General features: G+C 39.3%; 2 protein-coding genes across 2 annotated transcripts in view; one reads left to right on the forward strand and one right to left on the reverse strand.

Annotated features, from left to right (window-relative positions):
• Window positions 1-23,551, forward strand: part of TM6SF1 (transmembrane 6 superfamily member 1) — a 58,784-nt gene that overhangs the window by 33,709 nt on the left and 1,524 nt on the right. The gene's annotated exons all lie outside the window — the stretch shown is intronic.
• The window catches only part of HDGFL3 (HDGF like 3), an 80,787-nt gene that overhangs the window by 7,885 nt on the left and 49,351 nt on the right, over window positions 1-23,551 (reverse strand). The window contains exons 2-5 of the mRNA XM_038532971.1: window positions 20,769-20,845; window positions 15,125-15,263; window positions 14,631-14,789; window positions 10,824-10,970 (exon numbers count right to left, since the gene is read on the reverse strand). Coding sequence (XP_038388899.1) covers window positions 10,824-10,970; window positions 14,631-14,789; window positions 15,125-15,263; window positions 20,769-20,845 — 522 coding nt within the window. The remainder of the gene's footprint in view (window positions 1-10,823; window positions 10,971-14,630; window positions 14,790-15,124; window positions 15,264-20,768; window positions 20,846-23,551) is intronic.

Here is a 23,551-nt window from a genome sequence, read left to right on the forward strand (position 1 = left end):
CACTCTTATCTCTTGCTGATGAAGCTAGCTGCCATGCCATCAGCTGCCTTATGGAGAGGTTAATGTGTCAAGGAACCTATGGGGCCTCTGGCCAAAGTTAATGAATTAAATCCTGCCAACAACTACTGAGTGAGCTTGGAAGAGTGCCCCTAGCCGAACCTCAAAATGATTGGAGCCCCTGCTAACACAGTAATCGCAGGTTTTGGAGAGGCAAAGATAGAGAACTCAACAAGTTATGCCTGTCTGGATTCTTGATCCATGGAAAATGCCAGATAATAAATGCTGTTTTAAGCCACTATGTCTTGAGGTAATTTGTTACATGGCAATAAACAACACAGCAGGCTCAAGCCAACAGTGCACGGTATACTTGTAAAGATTAGTAACCTCTACTTCATAGCCCCATGAATGGAGAAGGGAAGCTCCAATGTTCTGAAGCCTGTCCTTTTCTGCCTCATGCTTCCATGGTTAGGAGTGAGGATGTCATCAGAGAGACTCTGAAAGTAAAGGGGGCCCCAGAACTCTGTGGGTTCCTTGTAAGAACCTCTCTTCTCCTTCCCTTCCCAATACTCATAACTTTGATATCATTTGCCTCGAGATGGCCTTTTTATCCTTATGGCCTTCTACTTATTTCAGTTACCACATATGGGCTCTAAGCATCTGTCACTTCCTAGACTCTCATCCCCAATCAGCTTTGTACATGCTGGTTTAGGACTTCATCTCTTAAACTCTCCTCACCCAGATTCCTTTAGCTCTTCCACTAGACCCTTTGGAAATCAGTCAGCTACTAGCAAATCTCCCCTATCCCCAACTTGCATTTCTCATATATTCTGCCCCCTAATTTGTTCTAAAGGAAAGCCGGTTCTCCTTGGGGACTGTGCTGCTGGTTCTCCTGCCACCCTCACATGCTCTTTCTTCTGCCACAGCTCTTGTATCTACTGGCCTGGAGGTGAGGAAAGTGTCCTTCCTGATCTTCACTGCTGTTTCTAAGCTGCTTCTCCTCTCTCCTGTGCTCTCTCCCAACCACCCAATCCTCCCAAGTTTTGAACCTCAGACCTTTGAGTTGCTACCCCCTGCCCCCAAGTGCTGTGACTTCCAGATCCCCTGGGTTAGTTACTCTTTAGTCTTTAAAGATTTCAGCCCTGGTCCACTGTCATTCAATATCATAACCACTGAGATGTCTCTCCATGTAAATTGTCTTTCTAAAACTCTGACCTCTCAGTCCCTTGACTTTCTCTCCTCCCGGATCTTGTCCTCCATACTACCTCAGTCACTCATCCTCCCATGGTTATTTGTTAGGCAAGTGATTCCCAACCCCTGGGGTACAGGAGTCCTTCACAGACTCGCAATTTCACTTTCTTGGTCAACTGTGATTGGGAAGCAGATGTTCTTCCTTCTGACTTTCCTTCCATCAGAAGGTCAACAGTAGCTTATGTCACAGGGCTACCGCATCCCCCTCACTTCATCTCACCTGTAGGCATTCTGTCATCTCCCTTCATCAATCACAGCAAGAAGGGTGAGAACTGCACAGGAAGGTATTTTGAGAGTCACCTTCACTTAACTTCTGTTACAGAATATTGTTATAACTGTTCTGTTTTATTATGAGCTATTGGTAACTTCTTACTGTGCCTAACTTAAGCTTTATCATAGGTCTGTACATATAAAAACACATATATGGGGTTTGTACTATCCATGGTTTCAGGCATACTCTGGGAGTCTGGGAATGCATCTCCTGCAGATAAGGGGGGGGAACAACTGTATTTGCAAACATGGTTTTTAAGTCACTGTTTTGGAGGGCAAATTATGGGAGCATGTCAGGCTGTCCTAAGAATTAGGTAGGGGGCTGTTTGGAATTTTACAAGCAGGAATCCAGGGAACTTGCCTTAAATGGTGCTCACACAGTGAACCATCCTACCTGAAGGTCAGCAACAGACACCACAGCTCTTCCATAATTTGATTAAACATTTCACTCTTCCACCACCACTTAGGTCTCCAGCTCTCTCTGTTTAGCTTGGACTCAACCTCTAAATCATTCTTTGATATTAAAAATCTGTTGACCCATTCCCTTCTTCAGGCCTTTCTTTTTCCTTCCAAACATATTTCGAGTTCAGTGATCCATCACGGTCACTGCTCTCTTCCTTGCACAAAATCCATTTTGTGCCTCTCTCCTCCTTCACTCTACTCTCTGGGCAAACTCCAATTCTAGTCACACTCAGTTCTCTGCCTTTCTGAGGCTGCACAGTTGAATAAGCCTGGAGAGAACCACACCCCTGTTCCTTCGACAGTTTTCACTAAATCATGACCACTAACCTCAAGTGAGCCCTCACTGTTGCTTGGCAACTCCACTTCATTCCCCAACTCTATTCACTCTTCTCTTCTTCTAAGTGACTACTTTGTCCCATTTCCTATCCCTCAAAACTTCTAACACTTCTTCCCGTTATCACACTCAAATGCTGATCTTGCTTCCAAAGAAAACAGAAGCAATCAGATGAGAACTTTTACAAGCTCTCGCCCTGAGTACCCACGTACCTGCCTTCTCTCCTGCTTCAGTAATCCCTCTAGATGTGCTCTGGATCTTATGCCTCCTTGTCTTCTGAAGAGCACTGCTCTGGCAATTCTTTCCTACATTATCATTTTGTGATCATTCCTCATTTGAATCATTCTTACTAGCACACTGACTTTCTATCTTGGCCCATGATGATTAAGTATTTGAAAAGAAGTTTACGATTAGTCTACTAGCCCTACAAGACACTGGGACTCATTATACAGCTTCTATAACTAGGAAAAGTATGGTACTGACCAAGGGAACATAACAGAGAACCCAGAGAGTGAGCCATGGCTATGACAGATGACACTGCAGGTCAGAGAGGAAAGGAGGGGCAATTTAATAAATGGTGCTGGTTCCCATGGTTGTGCTCTGGGGAAAAAAGGCAACAGGATTCTACCTCATACTATACCCCAAAATCAATTCCAGATGGATCAAACACTAAAATGTTAACAGAGATTTAAAAAGGAAGTACAGGAGAGTGTCTTTCTGATCTTGGAAAAGGGATAGATAAAAGAATACTAACCATTAAAAGAAAAGTTTGAGACAATAGAGAAAGTCCATTCACCAAAAGGAATCATAAAAAAAAAAAAAAATCAGACAAGCCACAAATGTGGAAAAGACATGTACCATGTACATGACCAACCATTCTACTTAGAATCCAGAATATGTAAAGGAGTCCTACAAATCAGTAACCCCAAAAATCCAATAGGAAAATGGGCAAAAATACAAAATCAAGCACTACACAGAAGAAGAAACATGGGTGGTCGATAAACATGTGAAAAGAAGCTCACCCTATTAATCAAAGAACTACAAATTAAGACTATAACTTACTCTCTATTAAAGGCAAAAATTTCAAGTCTGACAGTGACATGTCAGCCACAGGGAATCCATACCTTGATGGTGGTGGGAGAGTGAACTGGCCCAGATACCTAGGGATTTAATTTGGCATTATCTCACAAAGTTAAAAACCATGAGCTCATAAGTTGGCATGTCCATTTCTCGTTTACATCCCTAGAGAACCTCTTGTATATGTGTATAAGGAGGCACACAGGAGGGTGTTCACAACAATGCAGTTCATGATTGCAGAAAGCTGGAAACAAGCAACATGCCCATCAAGAGGAGACTAAATAATAGTGTGGTGTATTCATAAGGTTGGGTCTTACACAGCAATGGAGAGCGAACAAGCAACTCTGTGCACAGCTGTGAGAGACTGCTGGAAGCACACTAGTAAGTGAATGTAACCATTGTTTAAAAAGCTCAAAATAAGCAAAACTAAACAATATATTATTTAAGTATTATATAACTGTATGTTATATATGAGCTAAAATTTTGAAAATGAAAGGAAATAATAACAATACTAGTGGTTATTTCTGGGGAGGAGGAAGATGAGACAAGAGAAGAATATCTAATTAGATACAAGTTACTCTGCTTTAGTTTTCAGGTTGAGTGGTAGGGTCACTGGTATTCATTAGAATAATGTTTATTATTTTATATTTATATTACATATATATTCTTTTGTATAGGACAAATATACCATTAAAAATGGGTTAAAAATAAAAGATAAAAAAAAAAATAAAAGATCAGACTTTCAACAGAGTGGGTCTAAAGGGAACATACCTCAACATAACGAAGGCCACATATGAAAAACTCATAGCTAATATAATACATAATAATGTTTCTCTAAGATCAGGAATGAGACAAGGATGTCCATTCTTGCCTCTTTTACTTAATGTGGTACTAATGTCCTAGCCATAGCAATTGGACAAAAAAAAAAAAAAAAAGCCTTCTAAACTGGTAAGAAGTAAATGTGTCACTATCTGCAGATGATATAATACAACAGACAAAACCCTAAAGATTCCACCAAAAAACTAGTAGAATAAATGAGTTCAGTAGAGTTGTAAGATACAAAATTAATATATAGAAATCTGTTGTTTCTACAAACTAATAACAAAATAGCAGAAAGAAATTTAGAAAATAATCCCTTTTATAAAGACACCAGAAAGAATAAAATAGCTAAGAATAAACTTAACCAAGTTCATGACAGACCTGTACTATGCAAACAATGAAACACTGATGAAAGAAACTGAAGATAACACAAACAAATGGAAAGATATTCTGTGTTCATGGACTGGAAGAACAAATATTCTCAAAATATCCACACTACCCAAAGCAATCCACAAATGCAATGCAATTCCTATCAAAATACCAAAGCATTTTTCACAGAACTAGAACAAATAAATACTAAAATTTGTATAGAACCACAAAAGATAACACACAGCCAAAGTAATCTCGAGAAAGAACAACAAAGCTGGAGGTATCACAATCCCAGACTTCAAGACATACTACAAAGCTACAGTAATCAAAGAGTATGGTACTAGCGCACATGTACGTGCACACGCGCACACACTCTATCTATCTATCTATCTATCTATCTATCTATCTATCTATCTATCTATCATCTATCTATCATCTATCTATCTCTATCTAATCTATCAATGGACCAGAATAGGAAGCCCAAAAATCAACCCATACTTATATAGTCAGTTAATCTTTGACAAAGGAGGCATGAATATACAACAGGGAAAAGACAGTCTCAATAAATGTTGCTGGGAAAACTGAGTGGCTACATGCACAAAAATGAAAGTGGACCACATTCTTACACTGTACACAAAAATAAACTCAAAATGGATTAAAGACCTAAATGTGAGACCCGAAAGCATAAAACTCTTTTAAAAAAAATTTTTTTTAAAGACTTTATTTATTTATTCATAAAGACACAGAGAGAGAGAGAGAGAGAGAGAGAGAGAGAGAGAGAGGCGCAGACACAGGCAGAGAGAGAAGCAGGCACTATGCAGAGAGCCTGACATGGGACTCGATCCAGGGTCTCCAGGATCACGCCCTGGGCTGCAGGCGGTGCTAAACCGCTGCACCACTGGGGCTGCCCCGAAACCATAAAACTCTAAAAAGAAAACATAAGCAGTCATCTTGAACATCAGGCTTAGCAACATTTTTCTAGATGTGTCTCCTTAGGAGAAGGAAACAAAAGCAAAAATAAACTAACACTTCACCAAAATAAAAAGCTTTTTGTACAGGAAAGGAAACCATCAACAAAGTAAGAAGGTAACCTATAGAATGGGAGAAGGTATCTGCAAATGATATATCTGATAAGGGGTTAATATGCTTTTTTAAAAAAGATTTTATTTATTCATGAGAAACAGAGAGAGAGAGAGAGAGAGAGAGGCGCAGAAACACAGGCTGAGGGAGAGGCAGGCTCCATGCAGGGAGCCTGATGTGGGACTCGATCCTGGGACTCCAGGATCACACCCTGAGCCAAAGGCAGATGCTCAACTGCTGAACTACCTAGGTGTTAATATTAATTAACCCAGGGATTAATATTATATATGTATCTCCTACAACTCAAACCAAAAAAACAAATACTCCTATTAAAAAATGGGCAGAGGGGCAGCCCAGGTGGCTTGGCGGTTTAGCACTGCCTTTGGCCCAGGGTGTGATCCTGGAGTCCCGGGATCGGGTCCCATGTCGGGCTTCCTGCATGGAGCCTGCTTCTCCCTCTGCCTGTTGTCTCTGCCTCTCTCTCTTTCTCTCATGAATAAAAAAAAAAAAAAAAAAAAAAAAAAAAAAGGGGGCAGAGGACCTGAATAGACATTTTTCCAAGGAAGACATGCAAGAGACAGACATGTGGTCAACAGACACATGAAAAAAAGTTCAGCATCATGAGTCATCAGGGAAATGCAAATGAGATAACCTCAGACTGGTCAGAATGACTAACATCAAAAGGACAAGAAACAATAGGTATTGGCAAAAAAATGTGGAGGAAAAAGAACCCTCATGCACTGCTGATGAGAATGTAAATTGATGCAGCCCTGAAGTTCCCCCCAAAATTAATAGTAGAACTGCTAGATGATCCAGTAATTCTACTACTGGGCATTTACCCAAAGAAAATGAATAGTCAAAAAGATATATGGGAGTGCCTGAGTGGCTCAGATGGTTAAACAGCTGACTCTTGATTTTGGCTCAGGTCATGATCTCAGGGTCCTAGGATCAAGTCTCATATCAGGCTCTGCATTCAGCAGGGAGAGTGTGCTTGAAAATTCTTTTGTTCTCTCCTGTACCCCCAAACCTGGCTCATGCACTCTCTCTCTCAAATAAATCTTAAAAAACAGATATATGAACTTTTGTATATACTGCAGCATTACAATAGCCAAGTTGTGGAAGCAAACTAAGAGTCCACTGATAGATGAACAGTTCAGTAAGATACAGTGGATATACATACACAATGGAATATTACTAGCCATAAAAAAATGAGATCTTGCCATCTGTGATAACATGGATGGACTTAGTGCCTATTCTGCTGAGTGAATTAAGTCAGACAGAGAAAGACAAATACCATATGATTTCACTTATATGTGGAATCTAAACAAAATCTGGGACGCCTGGGTGGCTTAGCAGTTGGGTGTCTGCCTTCGGCTCAGGGAGTGATCCCACAGTCCTGGGATCGAGTCCCATCGGGCTCCCTGCATGGAGCCTGCTCCTCTCTCTGCCTATGTCTTTGCCTCTCTCTCTGTGTTTCTCATGAATAGATAAATAAAATCTTTAAAACAAAACAAAACAAAGTCAGACCCATAAGCACAGAGAACTGATGGCTGACTCAAGGAGGATGGTTAGGAGATAGGCAAAATGAGTAAAGGGGAACGGGAGGCCCAGGCTTCCAGTTATGGAATGAATAAGTCATGGAACAAGGTACAGCAGAGGGACTATAGTGAATAGTGTTGCAATAGCATTGTGTGGTGACAGGTAGTAGTTACACTCGTGGTGAGCACGGCATAAGTCTACACTGGTCAAATCATGGTATTGTACACTCCAAACTAAGGTAACATTGTGTGTCAGCTATACTTTAATTTAAATGAATGACTGAATGAATAAATGAATGGATCTCAGGCTCCTGCTTTACATTCAGGCTCCTACCAGCTATGTGACCCTGGGCCAAGCTTTCCATCCTCAGCTTCCCCAGGTATTATTTTATAGATATATAAATATAGATAATATAAATTTAGATATATAAATATAGATATATATCTATAATAGATATAGATTATCCCTCCATCTCTATCCTGGAATTTGTATGGGGATTAAATGAGATAGTGCACAGACAACATTTAGCCCAATATATGGCACAGAGTAAAGATGTTAGCCATTACTACTGAGTCTGCTACTGTTGCTACTTCTAACAGCAAGTATTTTCTGAAGTGCTTTCAAGATATTCAAGTAGAAATGGTTTCATTAACTGTTAGAAAAATGGGTCTACAATGCAGGCGATACAGAATGGTAAGTCATCAATAATATATAATAGTTGAAACCATGAGAGTGGATAAGCTGGACACAGGAGAAGCTTCTAGAATAGCAGTATGCCAAGACAGATTGAAGGAAGGAGCTCTAGAAATAGAATGAAAAGGAAATGGATGCAGAAGCAGAAGTGACTGGTGACCTGGAGGCAAAGTCAGGAGGGGAAGTTGGCTAATGGCATTAAATGCTCCACAGGTAAAATAAAGACAGACAACCCTGGGTTTGGCAATGAGAGGATCACCACGGACCTTTACAAGAGCAGTTTCCATGAAATGGTGAAGAAGCAACATGATTGCGATTAAGTAAGGCATGAGTAGGTGAGGGAGTGGACACAGGAGGGAAGAGAACTCCTTCAGGAAGTTTAAAGATGGGACACCTGGGTGGCTCAGTGGTTGAGCATCTGCCTTTGGCTCGGGGCATGATGATCCTGGAGTTCCGGGATCAAGTGGATCAAGTCCCACATTGGGCTCCCTGTATGGAGCCTGCTTCTCCCTCTGCTGTGTCTCTCCCTTTCTCTCTGTCTCTCATGAATAAATAAATAAATAAAATCTTAAAAAAAAAAAAAAGGAAGTTGAGAGATGAAGAGAAAAGTGAAAAGAGTAGGATATATGAGGGAAGGAGGCCTAACACGGTTTCTGGGCAGATGGAGAAAGAAGATAAAGGTCCAGGATGACAGGAAACCACAGAGAAGGTGAGGCCTTGGAGAGGAGGAAGAGACTGTACTCTGGACCCTGGCAACAGAAAAGTGCAGAATAATGCTTCTCAGACCTTAATGTGCACGAGTGACCTGTGCATGAATCTATTTTAACTAAAATAGGTTTTAGAAGGTCTGGGGTCAGGCCTGGGACTCTGCATCTCTAACAAGCTCACAGGTGATACTGCTGCTACTTGCCCACAGATCACATGCTGAGCAGTACAGGTGTAGACTATCTCTTCCTCTGTCATAGAAATTACAGATAGAAGTATAAAGGGAGACAAATTGTGAGGGTTTTGCTGTCTCCATATTGAAGCCACCTGGGATAAAGATAGCAGGTGGGATAAAAAGAAACTCAAACCAGTCAGGTACTCAAGGCTTTGGTGACTGTTAGCAAGCCTGTTCCTGGGAGGGCTACTGGCAAAGGTAACGATAGAGGGCTCTTTACTGCAAAGAGGTCAAGAGAAGAAAGGTATGCAGGGGACGGAGTAAAGCTGAGTGGCTAAGAGGGATAAGAGAACAACTGGGGAGTAATTTTGGATAACTGCATGAAGGAGGAGTTGAGAAGTAAACAGTACTGACAAGCATAGTTAAGAACTCAGCTGAAACCAGAATCTCACAGAACAGTAATAATGTATTTTGTGGATTACTGTTTCAAAATGATTACCACTATCCAATTAGAAAAGACTAACAGGAAATGACCAAGGGCAAAATGTGCCTTCACTAACACTTTTAAGTTAATAGAGGTTAACAAAAGTTAAGATCAAAGATAGCCAGATGGCCAATAGACACATGAAAAGAGGCTCAACACCCCTCATCATCAGGGAAAAATGCAAATCAAAACCACAATGAGAGATCATCTAGCATCTGTCAGAATAGCTAGAATCAAAAAGGTTAAGTAACAAGTGCTGGTGAGGATGTGGAGAAAAGGAACCCTTGGGCACTATTGGTGGGAATATAAACTGGTATAGCCACTGTGGAAAATAGTATGGAGGTTCCTTAAAAAGTTAGCATTTCCACTTCTGGGTATTTATCTGAAGAAAATGAAAACACCAATTTAAAGAGATAGATTCATCCTTATGTTCACTGAAACATTATTTACAATAGCCAAGATATGTAAACCACACAAGTGTCCATCGATAGATGAATGGATAAAGATGTGGTGTATCTATATACAGTGGAATATTACTCAGCTGTAAAAAAGAATGAGATCTCACCATGTGTCATAACATGGATGGACCTAGAGGGCATTATACTGAGTGAGAGAAGTCAGGCAGAGAAGACAAAAAACACATGATTTCATTCTTATGTGGGATCTAAAACAAAACAAAACAAAACAAAACAAAACAAAACAAAACAAAACAAAACAAACACAACAAAACACTGAGTCCCAGATATAGGAGACAGACTGTGGTTACCACCAGAGGGAGGGGTTGAGGGGTGGGCGAAATGGGGGAACCAGTGGCAGGGGATGGAGAGGCAAAGCCTCCCAGTTATACGACATGTGAGCCACAAGGATGTCAAGTGCAGAGCAGGGAACAGAGTCAAGAACACGGCAGTAACTGTATCATGAAGGTCTGGAACCAGACAATCACAGGGAATATTCAGTAATGTCTGTAAATGTGGATTCACTGATGTGTGCCTGAATGCCTGAAACTAATACAATATTGTATGTCAACTGTCAACTATACTTTAAAATAGAGTTAACAAAATTCACAGTGGACAAGTCTTCCCCTTCTGTACTTTAAATACCAGTCTTCACATTTTGCTGGAATACTTAAATATTTAAAGTCTCCATGGGTACATTAAAGTACAAACTGCTTCAAGTAAAGAAGCTGCTGTATGAAATCCCCTATTTTGAACACGCCATTCATCTCATAATAAAGGAACTGCAACTGTAGATTTCTGAGATGGCATTTCATAATTTCACTATTTCACACCTTACTTTTTAAAAGACTCTCAAGTTGAAGTTAGTTTAAAAAAGAATAAACGTGTTCATAGAGTTCCAAACTGAGAGGGAGGTATACTCCCCGCATCCCCGCCCTGGCTCTCAGGTGTTCTTGGACACTAAGTGGCTCCTTGTTCACCAGGAGCTGTGGTGGGTCTTCCCGTGAGGCTGTGACCGTCTCTCCGTCTACGAGGACAGGGTGTACTGTCTCATGCCCAGGAGCACAGTGGCGTCTAGGCTAGAAGGTGAGGGAGATCACGTGCCCTCCTTACCCCTTCACTGGTTTTCTGCAAGTCTGAAGTCGTGTTCCTTGTGTCATTGCCAGCATCTCCACCCTCAGAGCTGCTTTTGTTTTCCTCTTCTTTGCAGTCCTTGTCATCTTCATCTCCTGGAGATTTCCGGGACTGTTTAGAGGATTTCTAAACGTTTGGACAAGTTAAAAATTATAGTCAAAAGTACAACTCCGATGCACAAGGGTAAGTAAGAAGTGTAGAAGTGGCTGATATGCCTCACTACAGGCCAGAGCAGCATAACAGTGCTGGGTCTTGAGGCTGGGCCTCAGTGTAACCAGCTGGAAAAGGAGGTAGAGGTGCTTGATGATCTCCTAGTTCTTTCTAGCAGTGCAATGTTAAAAGCAGAAAATAAAGATTCATGTACCTAGAGCACTGCTAATGGATAAATGATAGCTGAATGGACACCACGACACCCACTTAGGAAGCTGTAGAGCTACAGGGCATCATAAGGCCATCTTATCCTTCCTCATCGTTTTACAGGAGAAACTCAGGTCCAGAGGGTGAGGTGAACTTTCTAAGAGGTTATATAAATATTCCTGTTAAGACACCTGTTGAAGCTGTTTGGTTAAGAGAAGACACTTCTATCATCATGTGATAGAAACTAATCTTTAAATTACGGATGGTTATTGAAGAGCCCAGGGGAACTAGCCCTTTTTCTTATCACCTTGCTTTTGAAATCAAAATGAACTCTAAGGAAGATGAAAATACAGTTCTAGTTTACAGCTAGAGTTGTTTTGCAAAGCAGCATTAAAATCAAAAGCCAGCCCCATTGTGCACCTTTAGGAAAGTAAAATGTACCATTTCACTAATATGTCCTCTCTGAGGAATTTTAAGAATCTTTAAGCACACGGCAAATAAGAGCTGAGGCAAAACTGATTTAGCCACATCACTTTTGGTCTTCCAGAAATGAATTAGCAAATTGGAGCTTCCTCAGACAATCAACATTTTAAATACAACTCTCAAAGAGAAAGTATCTTCTAGCTATGCGACAGAATATATAATTACATTGCTTCTATTTTACTTAACTGAAACCACCAACCAAGCCCAAAATGTCAGTTTAAAGTGAGGTCATCTTTACTTTTTGGAGGAAGGAAAGCAGAGATTTAATAATCCAAATGTGGAATGTCTACAGTGAATGCTAAGATCAAGTATGATGATACAAAAAGCAAACTACTTTTTCTTTTCCTAGTAAGTCAGTATAATTACTAAAATGTAGTAACTACTTTATGTAGTAATTCTCAAATAATAGTCTCTGGCCTACAGTCCTTAGAGGTAATAATACACATCCCTAAAGTTCACAATGCTTAACTAAGGATCCTAACGAGCAACCCACAGTGAATTTATAAGTACTATAGTCTTGCTCGAGGACCAGAACTAGGGAAATACCAAAGTTCTGCTGAAGAGTCACACTCAGTATTCAAAGAAATCTGGCTGCCTGGCTAGATTTGGTAACCCTGCAAAGCTCTTACTGTGCTGGAAACCCACATCATGGCAATTCTCGTAATTCTGGGGAGGGACCCTCCATCTTTTCCAGCACTGTAGTCTTGAATTGGTCGTGTGTCCAATTGTTGCCAACCTTTTTTTTTTAACTAAGATTACTGGTGGTTTAACATCATAACCAGTTTGCTATGTTGTGAAGCTCTCTGATTTGCCCTACTTTATATGGTAAATAATGTATGTGCAAAATATTTTGACCTATAGTTTTCCAGTATCTGTTACTGCCAAAGAGATATACACATAATCCCCTTCAAATCTGCTTTTTGACTGAGATGTAGTCAGAAGTTTGTGAACCAGTGGTTTTAGTGGCAAAGGAAGATTATTCAACCTTAAGAAACAGGTGTTAAAAAAAATCACTACTATTCAACAAAAAGGAAACATTTGTGAAGCCAAGGAGAAAGGAGATTATGTCAGGTAAGTGCTTCTCTACGTGTGATTCTCAGGTCACTAGCATCAGCATTACCTGAAAATTTAATTCTCAGACCCCACACTCAAGACCTACTGAAACAGAAATTCAGGCAGTGAGGCTTAGCAACATATGTTTTAACAAGCCCTTTTAATAATGTATATTTTAATTCTGATGCAGGTCCAAGTTTAAGAACCACTGTGTTAACTTTCTCAGTCAATATTAAAAATTAAAAATCATTTGTGCTCTTCCAAAGTCTTTGTGCATAATTTATCTTGACAACAGACAAAATAGTAAATTCAAAAAAATTTAAAAATCATGGTTCTCAAGTGATCATAGAAGTTGTGATCTTGAAGGAAAAGCAAAAAAAGATGATCCCTTAAACTAAAATAGATAAACCTTAGTAAGTAAAGTATGTCTTCTTCACTGCTTTAAATTATATATCCACATCAGCTATGAGCCTGATGATTTCTGGTCTTCATAACAAGGGAGGAAATAATGACATTGAAAAGCCGGATATCCACACTATCAAATGCCTCAGATGGCTCAGGCAGCTTGGTTAATTTACAGGGGTACAAAACATCACATAGCTCAGTAGGCGATCATTAAATTAAAAATATCAATTGAACTGGGTAAAGTGAAATCCAAAATGCTAAAAAAAATTTAGCTTAAAAAAAAATGCAATGGAAGATACAGTCTCAAAAGGAAAATTCTAATTATTTTTTGGTGATTTGCAAACTTTATCCCCATCCAAGGCAGATACCAGGTTTTTCATTAGGTGCACAGGAAGTAATCTGTATTCATACAATTTCACCTGGATGCTAGTTGGGTGGATTTTATAGATCGTAAAATAAAATGCCAATAATCTAATCAACTCCTGGTGCTTGGTTTTTAAGGAGTTGCCAAGTCTGCCCAGCCAGTAAATACCAGAATCTAAAGGGAAGTAATTTGTCCAAGTATTCAATCGTGTGACAGACCAATTATAGTGAAACCTGTACTAATCTCTGGTCTTCAAAGATCTATTTGTCTTGCTTCAGTTTATAAAGGTGAACAATTTTTACAATCTCAGTTTGTTCAACTGCGTATCTTATCTGAATTATGGTATGAAAATCTAGACTTTCAATTTGTAAATCTAGGATCATGTCACTCCTCTGTTTAAAGCCTTTAATAAATTATCATTCATTCAAATTATCATTCATATAAATCCAAATTCCTTAACATGGCACCCAAGTCTCCATCACTGAACCTTTCCCTGCCTCTCCTTCTTTGTCATGACACCCCAACCATGATTGTCTTCTTTCAATTCAGGACATGCCAGACCCTTTCTGCCTCAGATTGTGGCTGCTCTGCCCCACCTGGCCTTCTTCCTCTGCTCTTTCTTCAGGCCTCCATATAAACTGTGCATCTTCAGAAAAGCCTGGCCACTCTACCTGAAGCACATTTTCTTTCCATTCATTTCCTTCAGAGCCCTCTCATAATTTATATTTATTATTTGCATGGTCTTTAAAGCAGAAAGACAGACCTCGCATGTATGTATTTACATATACATGTCCTGAATGGTACTGAATTTCCTATATTCCTAAAATCTTCAGAGCTCATTTGGAAGTTCTTGTAGGAGACATACCTACTACTCTTGTACCCTTAACGAAAGAACAGTCCTTTTCCAACTGAGAAGTGGTATCTTCGGTGCCAGACCAGCCCTGCATCGCCTTCACATCTAAGGTTATCCACCCCGTTCCCTTGCTTATTATCTTCCTGTCTCTAAAGGCAGAGGTCCCCAGAGCTAGTATACTTCTATGGGCCCAATGAATGATCAAAGAATAATCTAAAGCCTTAATGAATATGCAAATAACATTAATAATAATGGAAAAGGTTCTAGTCACCTTTGAAGTGTAGGACTTTTTCCGTTTTGAGCCTGCTTTTTCATTCTTTCTTTTGCCTTTTCCATCTTCTTCTACTCTGTCCCCTTCCTCCTCACTGCTTGCATCTGCAGTATTCCCGCCTTCTCCCTCAGTTTCTGAGGAGCTCTGCTGCTGAATTGCCTAAGAAATAGCAAGATATTGGCTAATTATATTTTTGAAAAAATAGCAGAGAACACAGACTGTGAAAAGAATCATTCTATTTTAATCTGAAAGGGTTCAGCTTACTTTTAAGATTTTAAAAATAAAGGACTGTCAACTTCAATTTTCCAGTGACCATTTGACTTGAACCTTCTTGGGTAACAGAATTACATTTAATCCAAAATGTTACTGGAGCTAAAAAGAATTTTGATTTCAAATAGATGGAGGGCAAGTACTAGTACAAAGGACATGTAAGAAAGACCCCAAAGAGAGTTAAAACCAAAGAAATGAATTCTAACAATGAAGCAAACCATTACCTGGTACCCAGTAAACTTCACTCCCGGGTTATTCTCTATTTCCCACAATCCTTCATTAAATCCTTTCCGTTTGTTTGACTTTCCAAACTTGTCTTTGTATTCCTTATATGGAAAAAGGTCTTTCGGACCTAAAAATGCACTGCAGAGATACATTAGAAATAGAATTGATACTTTAACCTTCAAATGTAAGCTATTTTTAATATCAATATCAACTAAGGTGTCACAGCATATTTCAGTAAACCAAAGTATACAGAAACCCTCTGAGTTGGGCACATATCACAAAATAGTTTACGTAAATGGGGTGCCTGGGTTGCTTGGTCAGTTAAGTGTCTGCCTTCTGCTCAGGTCATGATCTCAGGGTCCTAAAATGGAGGCCCAAGTGGGCTCCCTGCTTAGTGGGGAGCCTGTTTCTCCCTCTTTCTCTCTCTCTCTCAGCCCCTCCTCCTGTTCATGCTCTCTCTCAAATAAAATAAAAACTTTTTAAAAAGTTTACACATATGCTTCTAGGCATAAAAAAACAGATACCTGGCTATGTAAGCCAGCAACTCTGGAGTGTGCTACTTTGATTTTACTTTTAAATTACCAATTTATTTTTTGTTTTAAAATGGATTTTTAGTTACACATAAAATTTTAAAGATGTCCAAATGCTGATCACTTAAATCATCATCTTAAACTAAGACTTATTTATGCTAATCTTCCATAGGTTAGGGTTTTGTGAGACTTACAGTAAAAATATAAATACTGGATTAAAAAAATGACTAACTCTATGTATCACATTAGTACATTTATTCATTATTCTATAAATTAAAAAATCATATTAGTGATTAATGAGGCACAAACAAGAAAACAATCAGAAGTAGCAAACAGACAGAAGGTTAGACAATTTAAACTTTATCCTAACTTAACCACAACCAGAAAAAGAAAATGAGTTTGAATAAATCCTGGGACTAGCTAATAGATCTGAGCATTCAAACTAGAGTCTTCAGCATTATTACCTATAATATATTAACCTGGTGAATGACACCCAAGAAGCTTACATTTGAAACATTCCTATATTACTCTGTTTGACAAATCTGAACACACATCTATAATGTGTCAGACACTGCTGAGCTGTTGTGGGTTCCGCAGGGAACCAACAGATGAGGATCTCTAACCTCATGGAGCACACGTTCTAGGAGTGCAAGTAGGGCTTGGACAAACAAAAGAAAAAACATAGTACCCTGTGCTAAAATAAAGCAGAGAAAGGGGATGGTAAGATTGAGAGTGGATTTGATAATTTCAGATATATGGATCATGGAAGGCCTCCCTGAGAGAGGGGAGCATCCACCAAGCACAGGCAGGGAGGGAGTTAAGTCCTGCGGTCCCCCAGGGGGAGAGCAGGAGAGGGGAGCAGACTTCAGGAGGAGCAAGTGCAACAGGCCCTGAGGTGGAAGTGCTTGCTGTGTTTAAGAAGGAAGAGGCTGGGGTGGCTAGAGTGAGAGGAGTGAGGGCAGAGCAGGAGGAGAGGTCAGAGTGGGGACCTGGTGGGAGCACAGATCATGTGGGCCTTGAAGGCTGCTACTGAGGCTCAGAGTCAGATTGGAAACCATGAGAGGTTTGAGAAGAGAAGTGACAATTTGTGTTTTCATAGGTGCATCCTGGCTGCTGTGCTGAAAAGAGACTGAAGTGGGTACCACCATAGGAAGAAGCAGGAGAGGGAGAGGCCTGAGTGCCTCCGCGGTTTAGTGCCTGCCCTTGGCCCAGAGTGTAATCCTGGAGTCCGGGATTGAGTCCCACATCAGGCTCCCTGCATGGAGGCTGCTTCTCCCTCTGCCTATGTCTCTGCCTCTCTCTGTGTGTCTCTCATGAATAAATAAATAAAACCTTAAAAGAAAAAAGAAAGAAAGAGGCAGGAGACAAACCAGACTGCTGAAGTAAGGATGAGGACTTGGGCCAGGCTGTAAGAGGTATAGTGGGTGAGAAGCTGCTGGATTCTGAATTCATGCTCAAGAAAGAGTCGATGTGACTGTTAATGGGCTGGCGATGGCACGTGAGAGAAAGGGAGGAGGTGAGTCTGTCTCCAGGGTGTCAGACTGAGAAATTGAAAGAATGGAGTTGGCATTTGCTGAATTGAAAGATTTTTGAGAGAATAAGACTTGAAGGTGAAAAGCTTGGCTTTAGCTGTGAAGTTGAGATCCTGGTTTGACATCCAAGTGAGGAGGTCAAGTTGGCATTTGGAGAGGTGATTCTGGAACTCAGAGGAAGGTCTGAGACTGTAAGTTAACAGTTCACTCTTGATCTTTATAAATTCCATTTTCTGACTGGTTCTTAGTACTGACTCTTCATCGCCTAGCTAATAAAAAACTTCCAAGTTGATGAAAATACCTGGGGAAGCTTTCTGACCCCAACCACCAAAACTCTCTTGACCTTTAATTGCCTGTTCGACAGGATTCTATCTCTCTGAATCCAGGCATAATTTATTAGGTTACTGGACATTTTAATCAAAGGCATATCACTGTCTTGCTTGACAAACAGAACATGAGAAAGAAATGGACTTCGGTATGTCCATTTTACTTTTAGAGAAGTTTGTCATGTATTATTAGACTAAGGTTTTTGACCTTTCTCCAGCATTTGACTCTGTGTGTAGGAATTCACATAGCTCTGGCTGCTAATCAGGGCTGGCCTGTACTCTCATGATGCCACAGAAGACAGGGTTCGTGGTTCAGATGGGCATGTTAGCTGCTGCCGGAAACAAGAGCCCTGAATGAACTGTTCTAAAACAACTTATTTTTGATACACAACCTTGTTTTTTCCTAGATTATAGAAAGATAATTCCACAGATCAAATCTCTCAATCAATTGGTTAACTTTCCTGCATGTTTCACAAATCTTAAAGCATAGGCCAGGAAATAAAATTTTTCAAAGCTTCATGCTCTAAGGATGTTATTTATTTATTTATTTATTTCTTGGCCAAGACTGCCTTGAAAATTGTCCAGACTAAAACTGCTGGGGTTAAGTTACACAGAGCAGAAGAATTTGAGGGCTCCAATTACCTATTTGTGCTTTAGGATAAATTCAAGGCCATGGTCTGAGGAAAATTCTTGTCTGCTTGGGGGTGTTCCTCTGGCTGACCTGCACACAGCTTTCTTGTTAAGTTCTTCACCTTTCATATACTTTTCCCCCCTTTCATATATTTCATTTCAACTTAATTTAACTTAAATTCATCCAACAGCTATTATTTTGAACATTTACCATTGGCCAGGCACTGTGCTAAGCAGTGTGTCCCCTGGAGCAAGCATGCCCCACCCCCAAGTCAGCCTCCAGAGAGGCTGAACACTAGGTACCTCCTAAGGCATACAGTCTTAGGGGCAGGGACACCCAGTACCTAATAAATGCTCTGCTGAAGCAAACTTATGGCAGGTTTTATGAAGTTCATTTTCCTCCAGATGTTTCAAAATCTACTTTTGGATGATCAAACCAGCAAAAAACTCACATATGGACTATATTATACTGCTCCGTGGTGGAACTGCCCTTAGTGAATTGAGCATTGGAAATACTGCCATTGGCTTATATTAAGGATGCTATAAGAAACAGCTCTGTGAAACCCTTCACATTGTTCACTGAAATGATCCTGTTACATTCACCAGCAATACACTAGGTGGCAAGCTCGTTATTTATAGTGCTTTAAGGAATGCCTAGAAAATGTTTACTAAGTAAATAAAAATGACCACATAATATTAGTAAATGGTTGATTTGTCCTATATAGTGGAAATGTGATAATCTTGTTTATTAAATCCTGCCTGGTCCCAGAAATACATTCAAATCATTTGGAAACAGGTCCTAGAGAAAAAAGCAAAATAATGGTACAGATTAACATGGAAAAAGGAATGAGGCAAATAGAAAAATATGTATCATAAAGCCCTTTACCCTTATAGGTAAAACATTTATCTTTAAGCTCTCTAGCACTCTAAGGAGGAAAACATGGTAAGGTGCATAGTATGTACACAGTGTCTATTCAATAAAAACAAAAGAAAATAAAACCAACTTTCTGAAAGAAACACAACTATTTCTTACATGAAGCCAAGAAATAAATATGTCTTAAGGGCTCTCTCTCCTGGTTAGCTCTTTTTCTCTCTTTTTAAAAATTTTTATTTTTTTAAAAAAGATTTATTTTTATTTAGAGAGAGAGCACAAGTTGGGGGAGGGAGAGAGAGACTCTCTAGCAGACTCTGTGGTGAGCATAGAGCCCAACACAGGGCTCAATCTCATGACCCTGAGATCATGATTGGAGTCAAAATTAAGCATCAGACACTCAACCAAATGAGCCACCCAGGCGAAAAGGTCAGAGTTGCAGAGACAACAAGCTAAGAAAAAAATTCGTGCCTGGCTCTACTATATTCAAATGAACATATGGGATGACCCTGAATTTGAAGACTTGTGAGACTTCATAGTAGTTTTTAGCTTTCCGCACATATGCAATTCCTATTCCATTTATGTCCTTGTTGTGACTGACCATACACATTTTTATTGTGTCAAGACTGCCAACCATCTCCTAGGATCTACCATCTTCTGTCTTTTATTTATGGATTACTATTTCCAGCTTTTTCCCTATTTAAGTTGCCCAGCTAGAGACTAGGTTTCCCAATTCCTTACAGTAACATGTGGTCGCATGACTGAGTTTTTGCCACTGCAAAGAATAATGAAAGTGTAAGTGATATGTGCACCTTCCTTGTCATCTCCTTACAAAGAAGTTGCTTGTTGCGCAGCCTGGGTGGCTCAGCGGTTTAGCGCCTGCCTTCAGTCCAGGGCATGATCCTGGAGACCCAGGATCGGGTCCCACATCGGGGTCCCTGCATGGAGCCTGCTTCTTCCTCTGCCTGTGTCTCTGCCTCTCTCTCTCTCTCTCTCTCTCTCTCTGGGTTTCTCATGAATAAATAAATAAAATCTTAAAAAAAAAAAAAAAGAAGTTTCTTGTTCTTCATGTTTTCTCTTTCCCCCTTCCCTCTACCTGGAAGCTGCACAGATGTTGCTAAGCCCTGTTTTGTCAGTTTGTTTTTAAATAAGCAGGCAAGGGCAACACTCCAGGGAAAGGCAGGACTATGTGACTGACCCAGAAGGAACCTGGGTCCCTAGAGCAGAGTAGCCTACCCTCCTTGATCTACTTGCCCATTTCTGGACTGTTTCAAAAGAAAGAAAGAAATTTCTATATTATATGAGACACTGTATTTTCAGGTTCCTTTACTTAACAGTTTAGTCTGCACTTTAACCAATAAAATGTTAGAACCTTATTAAGTTGGTATGTTTGCTTCAGGGTTCAACAAATTGAAAAAGCCTGAGACAACATAACTTTATTGTACAAAATATAAATGGGAACTATACAAAACCGGGGAAAGGAATCACTGAGAGTAGTAAGGAGACTACTCTAGGACTTAAAAGTGTCCTAAAGGAGATTCTGGGTGATGTCCAACATTTACACAGAAAGAACATTCAAAAGCAAAATGAATGAAAAATCTTCACATTAAGAAAAATACATTATTAAGCTCGGTAATTTTATATAATTGTGATCCTTTTAAGAACATATAAAATGTTATAGATCAGGTATAAACAATATAGTCTGGTAGAGCCAAATTAGAGCTCTTGAAGCTTTAAGTTGTTTGTTGACTTACGTTTCATGGGTGCCAAAAAAGAAGATAGGATACTTGTTTGCTGGGGGCTTCACAGCTCCCTCTGGGAGTTCATCAATCTGTGAAAGACAAATTTAGTTATTAAATATTCATCTAAATCATGTAAAAATAGCATAAACATGATATAAACATTGTTCTGATAATTTCAAAATAAAATTATTCTAATCAAAATTCCAATATTTTTTTTGAACCTTACAAATGATTCCAAAGTTCATATTTGATCCATCACATGGAGAGTAACACTATAAATTGATTATAACCATTATGGTAATTTATAATCAGGAGCCAAAACTACTCATTTCTTTTGACTTAATAAAATTACTGCTGGGAGTCTGTCCTAGTGAAATTTTAAAAAGTATCAACAAAAAAACATAAAAAGATACACTTTGGAGATAGTGAATTTTTACACACACACACACACACACACACACACACACACACACACCCAGAAACGTGTTGCATCATAGAGATTATGGAAAATTAACTTGATGGAATATATTGTCATTAAAAATTATCAACTCTTGCCTAGACTACCGCAAGTCTCTCTCTCCCATTTAAGCTAGAATTTACCTTTTTAAAAATTTTTAATTCTTTTAAAAATAGGCTTGACTCCAGTATGGAGCCCAACATGGGTGTCAAACTCAGAACCCTCAGATTAAGACCTGAGCTGAGATCAAGAGTCTGATGCCCAACCGAATGAACCAGCCAGGCACCTCTAGAATCACCTTTTAAAATGCACATTTGATTATCTCACTTTCTTGCTTCATATCCTTCTATAGCTTCTTATTGCTTATAGCATTTTTAGCTATGCATATGAAACCTCTGGAACTTAAAGAAATATACACTTCCATGCTCCCCCAGAGACCTACTGACTCTTATATATAGCTGGGGTTGAGAACCTCTAATAAGGTAAAGTTGAAATTCCTTAGCTATTATACAGGCATATTCATAATTCCTTACAGTGTTTCAGGAAATGGCCCTTGACTCACAAATCTCCATCTGCAGCTCCAGCCTTTCCTTTGAACTCCTATAATTCTGACAGGATTATGTTGAACTGCAGGCAGGTAACTGCCAATGTCTACAAACCACATGCATTTACAGGTCTTTAAGCTGCCAAAATCAAAGAAAAGGCTACGAAGAGGAGGAGAGGCACACCTGCAGTTGAGAGAGCAAGAAACAGGGCTTGTCTCCTGAGGAGACCCATAGGCCTCCTTTCCTCACACAGGGCAGCAGCCTGCAGATTACACTACCGCTCGTTCACGTCAGAGTAGACACTCTGTGTACAGAGGAAAGATGAACTTCAAGTCTAGAAAACGTTAAGTCCTGCTTCTGATTTAAACTGTGATAGCAAAGGTATTACCTCATATCTTGGGGCCTTGACTTTCACATCTCTCAAATGTGGTGGGTGCAGTTGGTGACTTCTAGATTTCCTTCAAGTCCTAAAATACCATGGCTTGTCAAAAACTAAATTAATTTCCCCTGTTTTTGTTTACTATCTTAATTACTGGTACAAACCTTAATCTTGTTAGTTATTTCCTCAAGCCCCGTATTCAGTTTTTCACCTAATTCTCCCAGTTCAGCTCCAGAAAGGTCTCTTAAATTGATCACCATTCTCTTAGTGAATTTCGTTCCTTAAACAAGTTCTTATGCTCTTTCAACATGGCCACTATAGTAGCCTTCAGAAGTATTTCCTTGTCTCCAAGCTTTTTCCTGTTACCTACTATATAACTTCTGTGAAAACCTTGTGGGTGTTACATTCAATACTACCCTAACAAAAACAATTTAAAATGAATTAATTTCATTTGAATCAATTCATTAAACATCCAATAATGTGTGTGAGAGAATATATGGTGAAAAACATGACATAAAATTTTCTAATTTAGCCATTTTCAAATGTATAGTTCAGTAGTAATGATATTCACATTACTGTGAAACAGATCTCCAGAAAGCGGGTAACTAGATTTTTAATGGAGAAAAAATAGAACTTAAAATGGCAATGCATGTTAAGTATGTGGTAAGCATACCATCTGACAAAACACCACCACATCAAGTTTTTGTCACTCTTATAAAATAACTAAAAGTAAACAGTTCAAAAAGACATCTTTTAAAATTTTCTTTCCAAAAGAAATACAACTTTTGGTTAAACTTTTCATTTACTATAATGTTACATAAGTAATATCTAGTGCAGAGGTTGCAGAGTGATGGCCCTTGGGCAATTTCTGGCCTAAAGGTAAGTTCTGTTTGGCTCATACAGTGTTTTGTTTTTTAAAGTAAATTAGTTCCAACACTTTAAAATGAGAAGATTCACATTAAAATCCAGATTAATAGTTTCCGAAAAAAAAACTTAAAGACAGATAAGCAAGCATTCCCACAAGGCAACAATTCGCCAACATTTTCAATAGTATGTGCCCTTTAGACAAAGTATGTGCCACCTTTACACAAAATATGTGCCCTCGGTATGTTACATACCCACCACTCTCTTGATGGTGTTGTAAATGCCTGCGTTCCTTACTCATATTGCTTACCTGGCCCCTTGGAATATGTGAGTTTGTGCCCCTGTAATAAATACTGTCAAAAATAGTAGAATGGGCCTTACCACCATGCTGGTTCCACAAGAAAGGTATTAAATAATGTGTTGACATGTACTCACTGCATTTTATTGAGAGTCTTGTTTTTAACTCTTTCGAATTTATACTTTGGCAATTTTGGAATAACAAGTTGTTCAAGTATATACACCTTCCTGAACCAATTAAAAAGTACCTCTC

This window comes from Canis lupus, chromosome 3 (assembly GCF_011100685.1).
Source record: "Canis lupus familiaris isolate Mischka breed German Shepherd chromosome 3, alternate assembly UU_Cfam_GSD_1.0, whole genome shotgun sequence".
Lineage (NCBI taxonomy): Eukaryota > Metazoa > Chordata > Mammalia > Carnivora > Canidae > Canis > Canis lupus.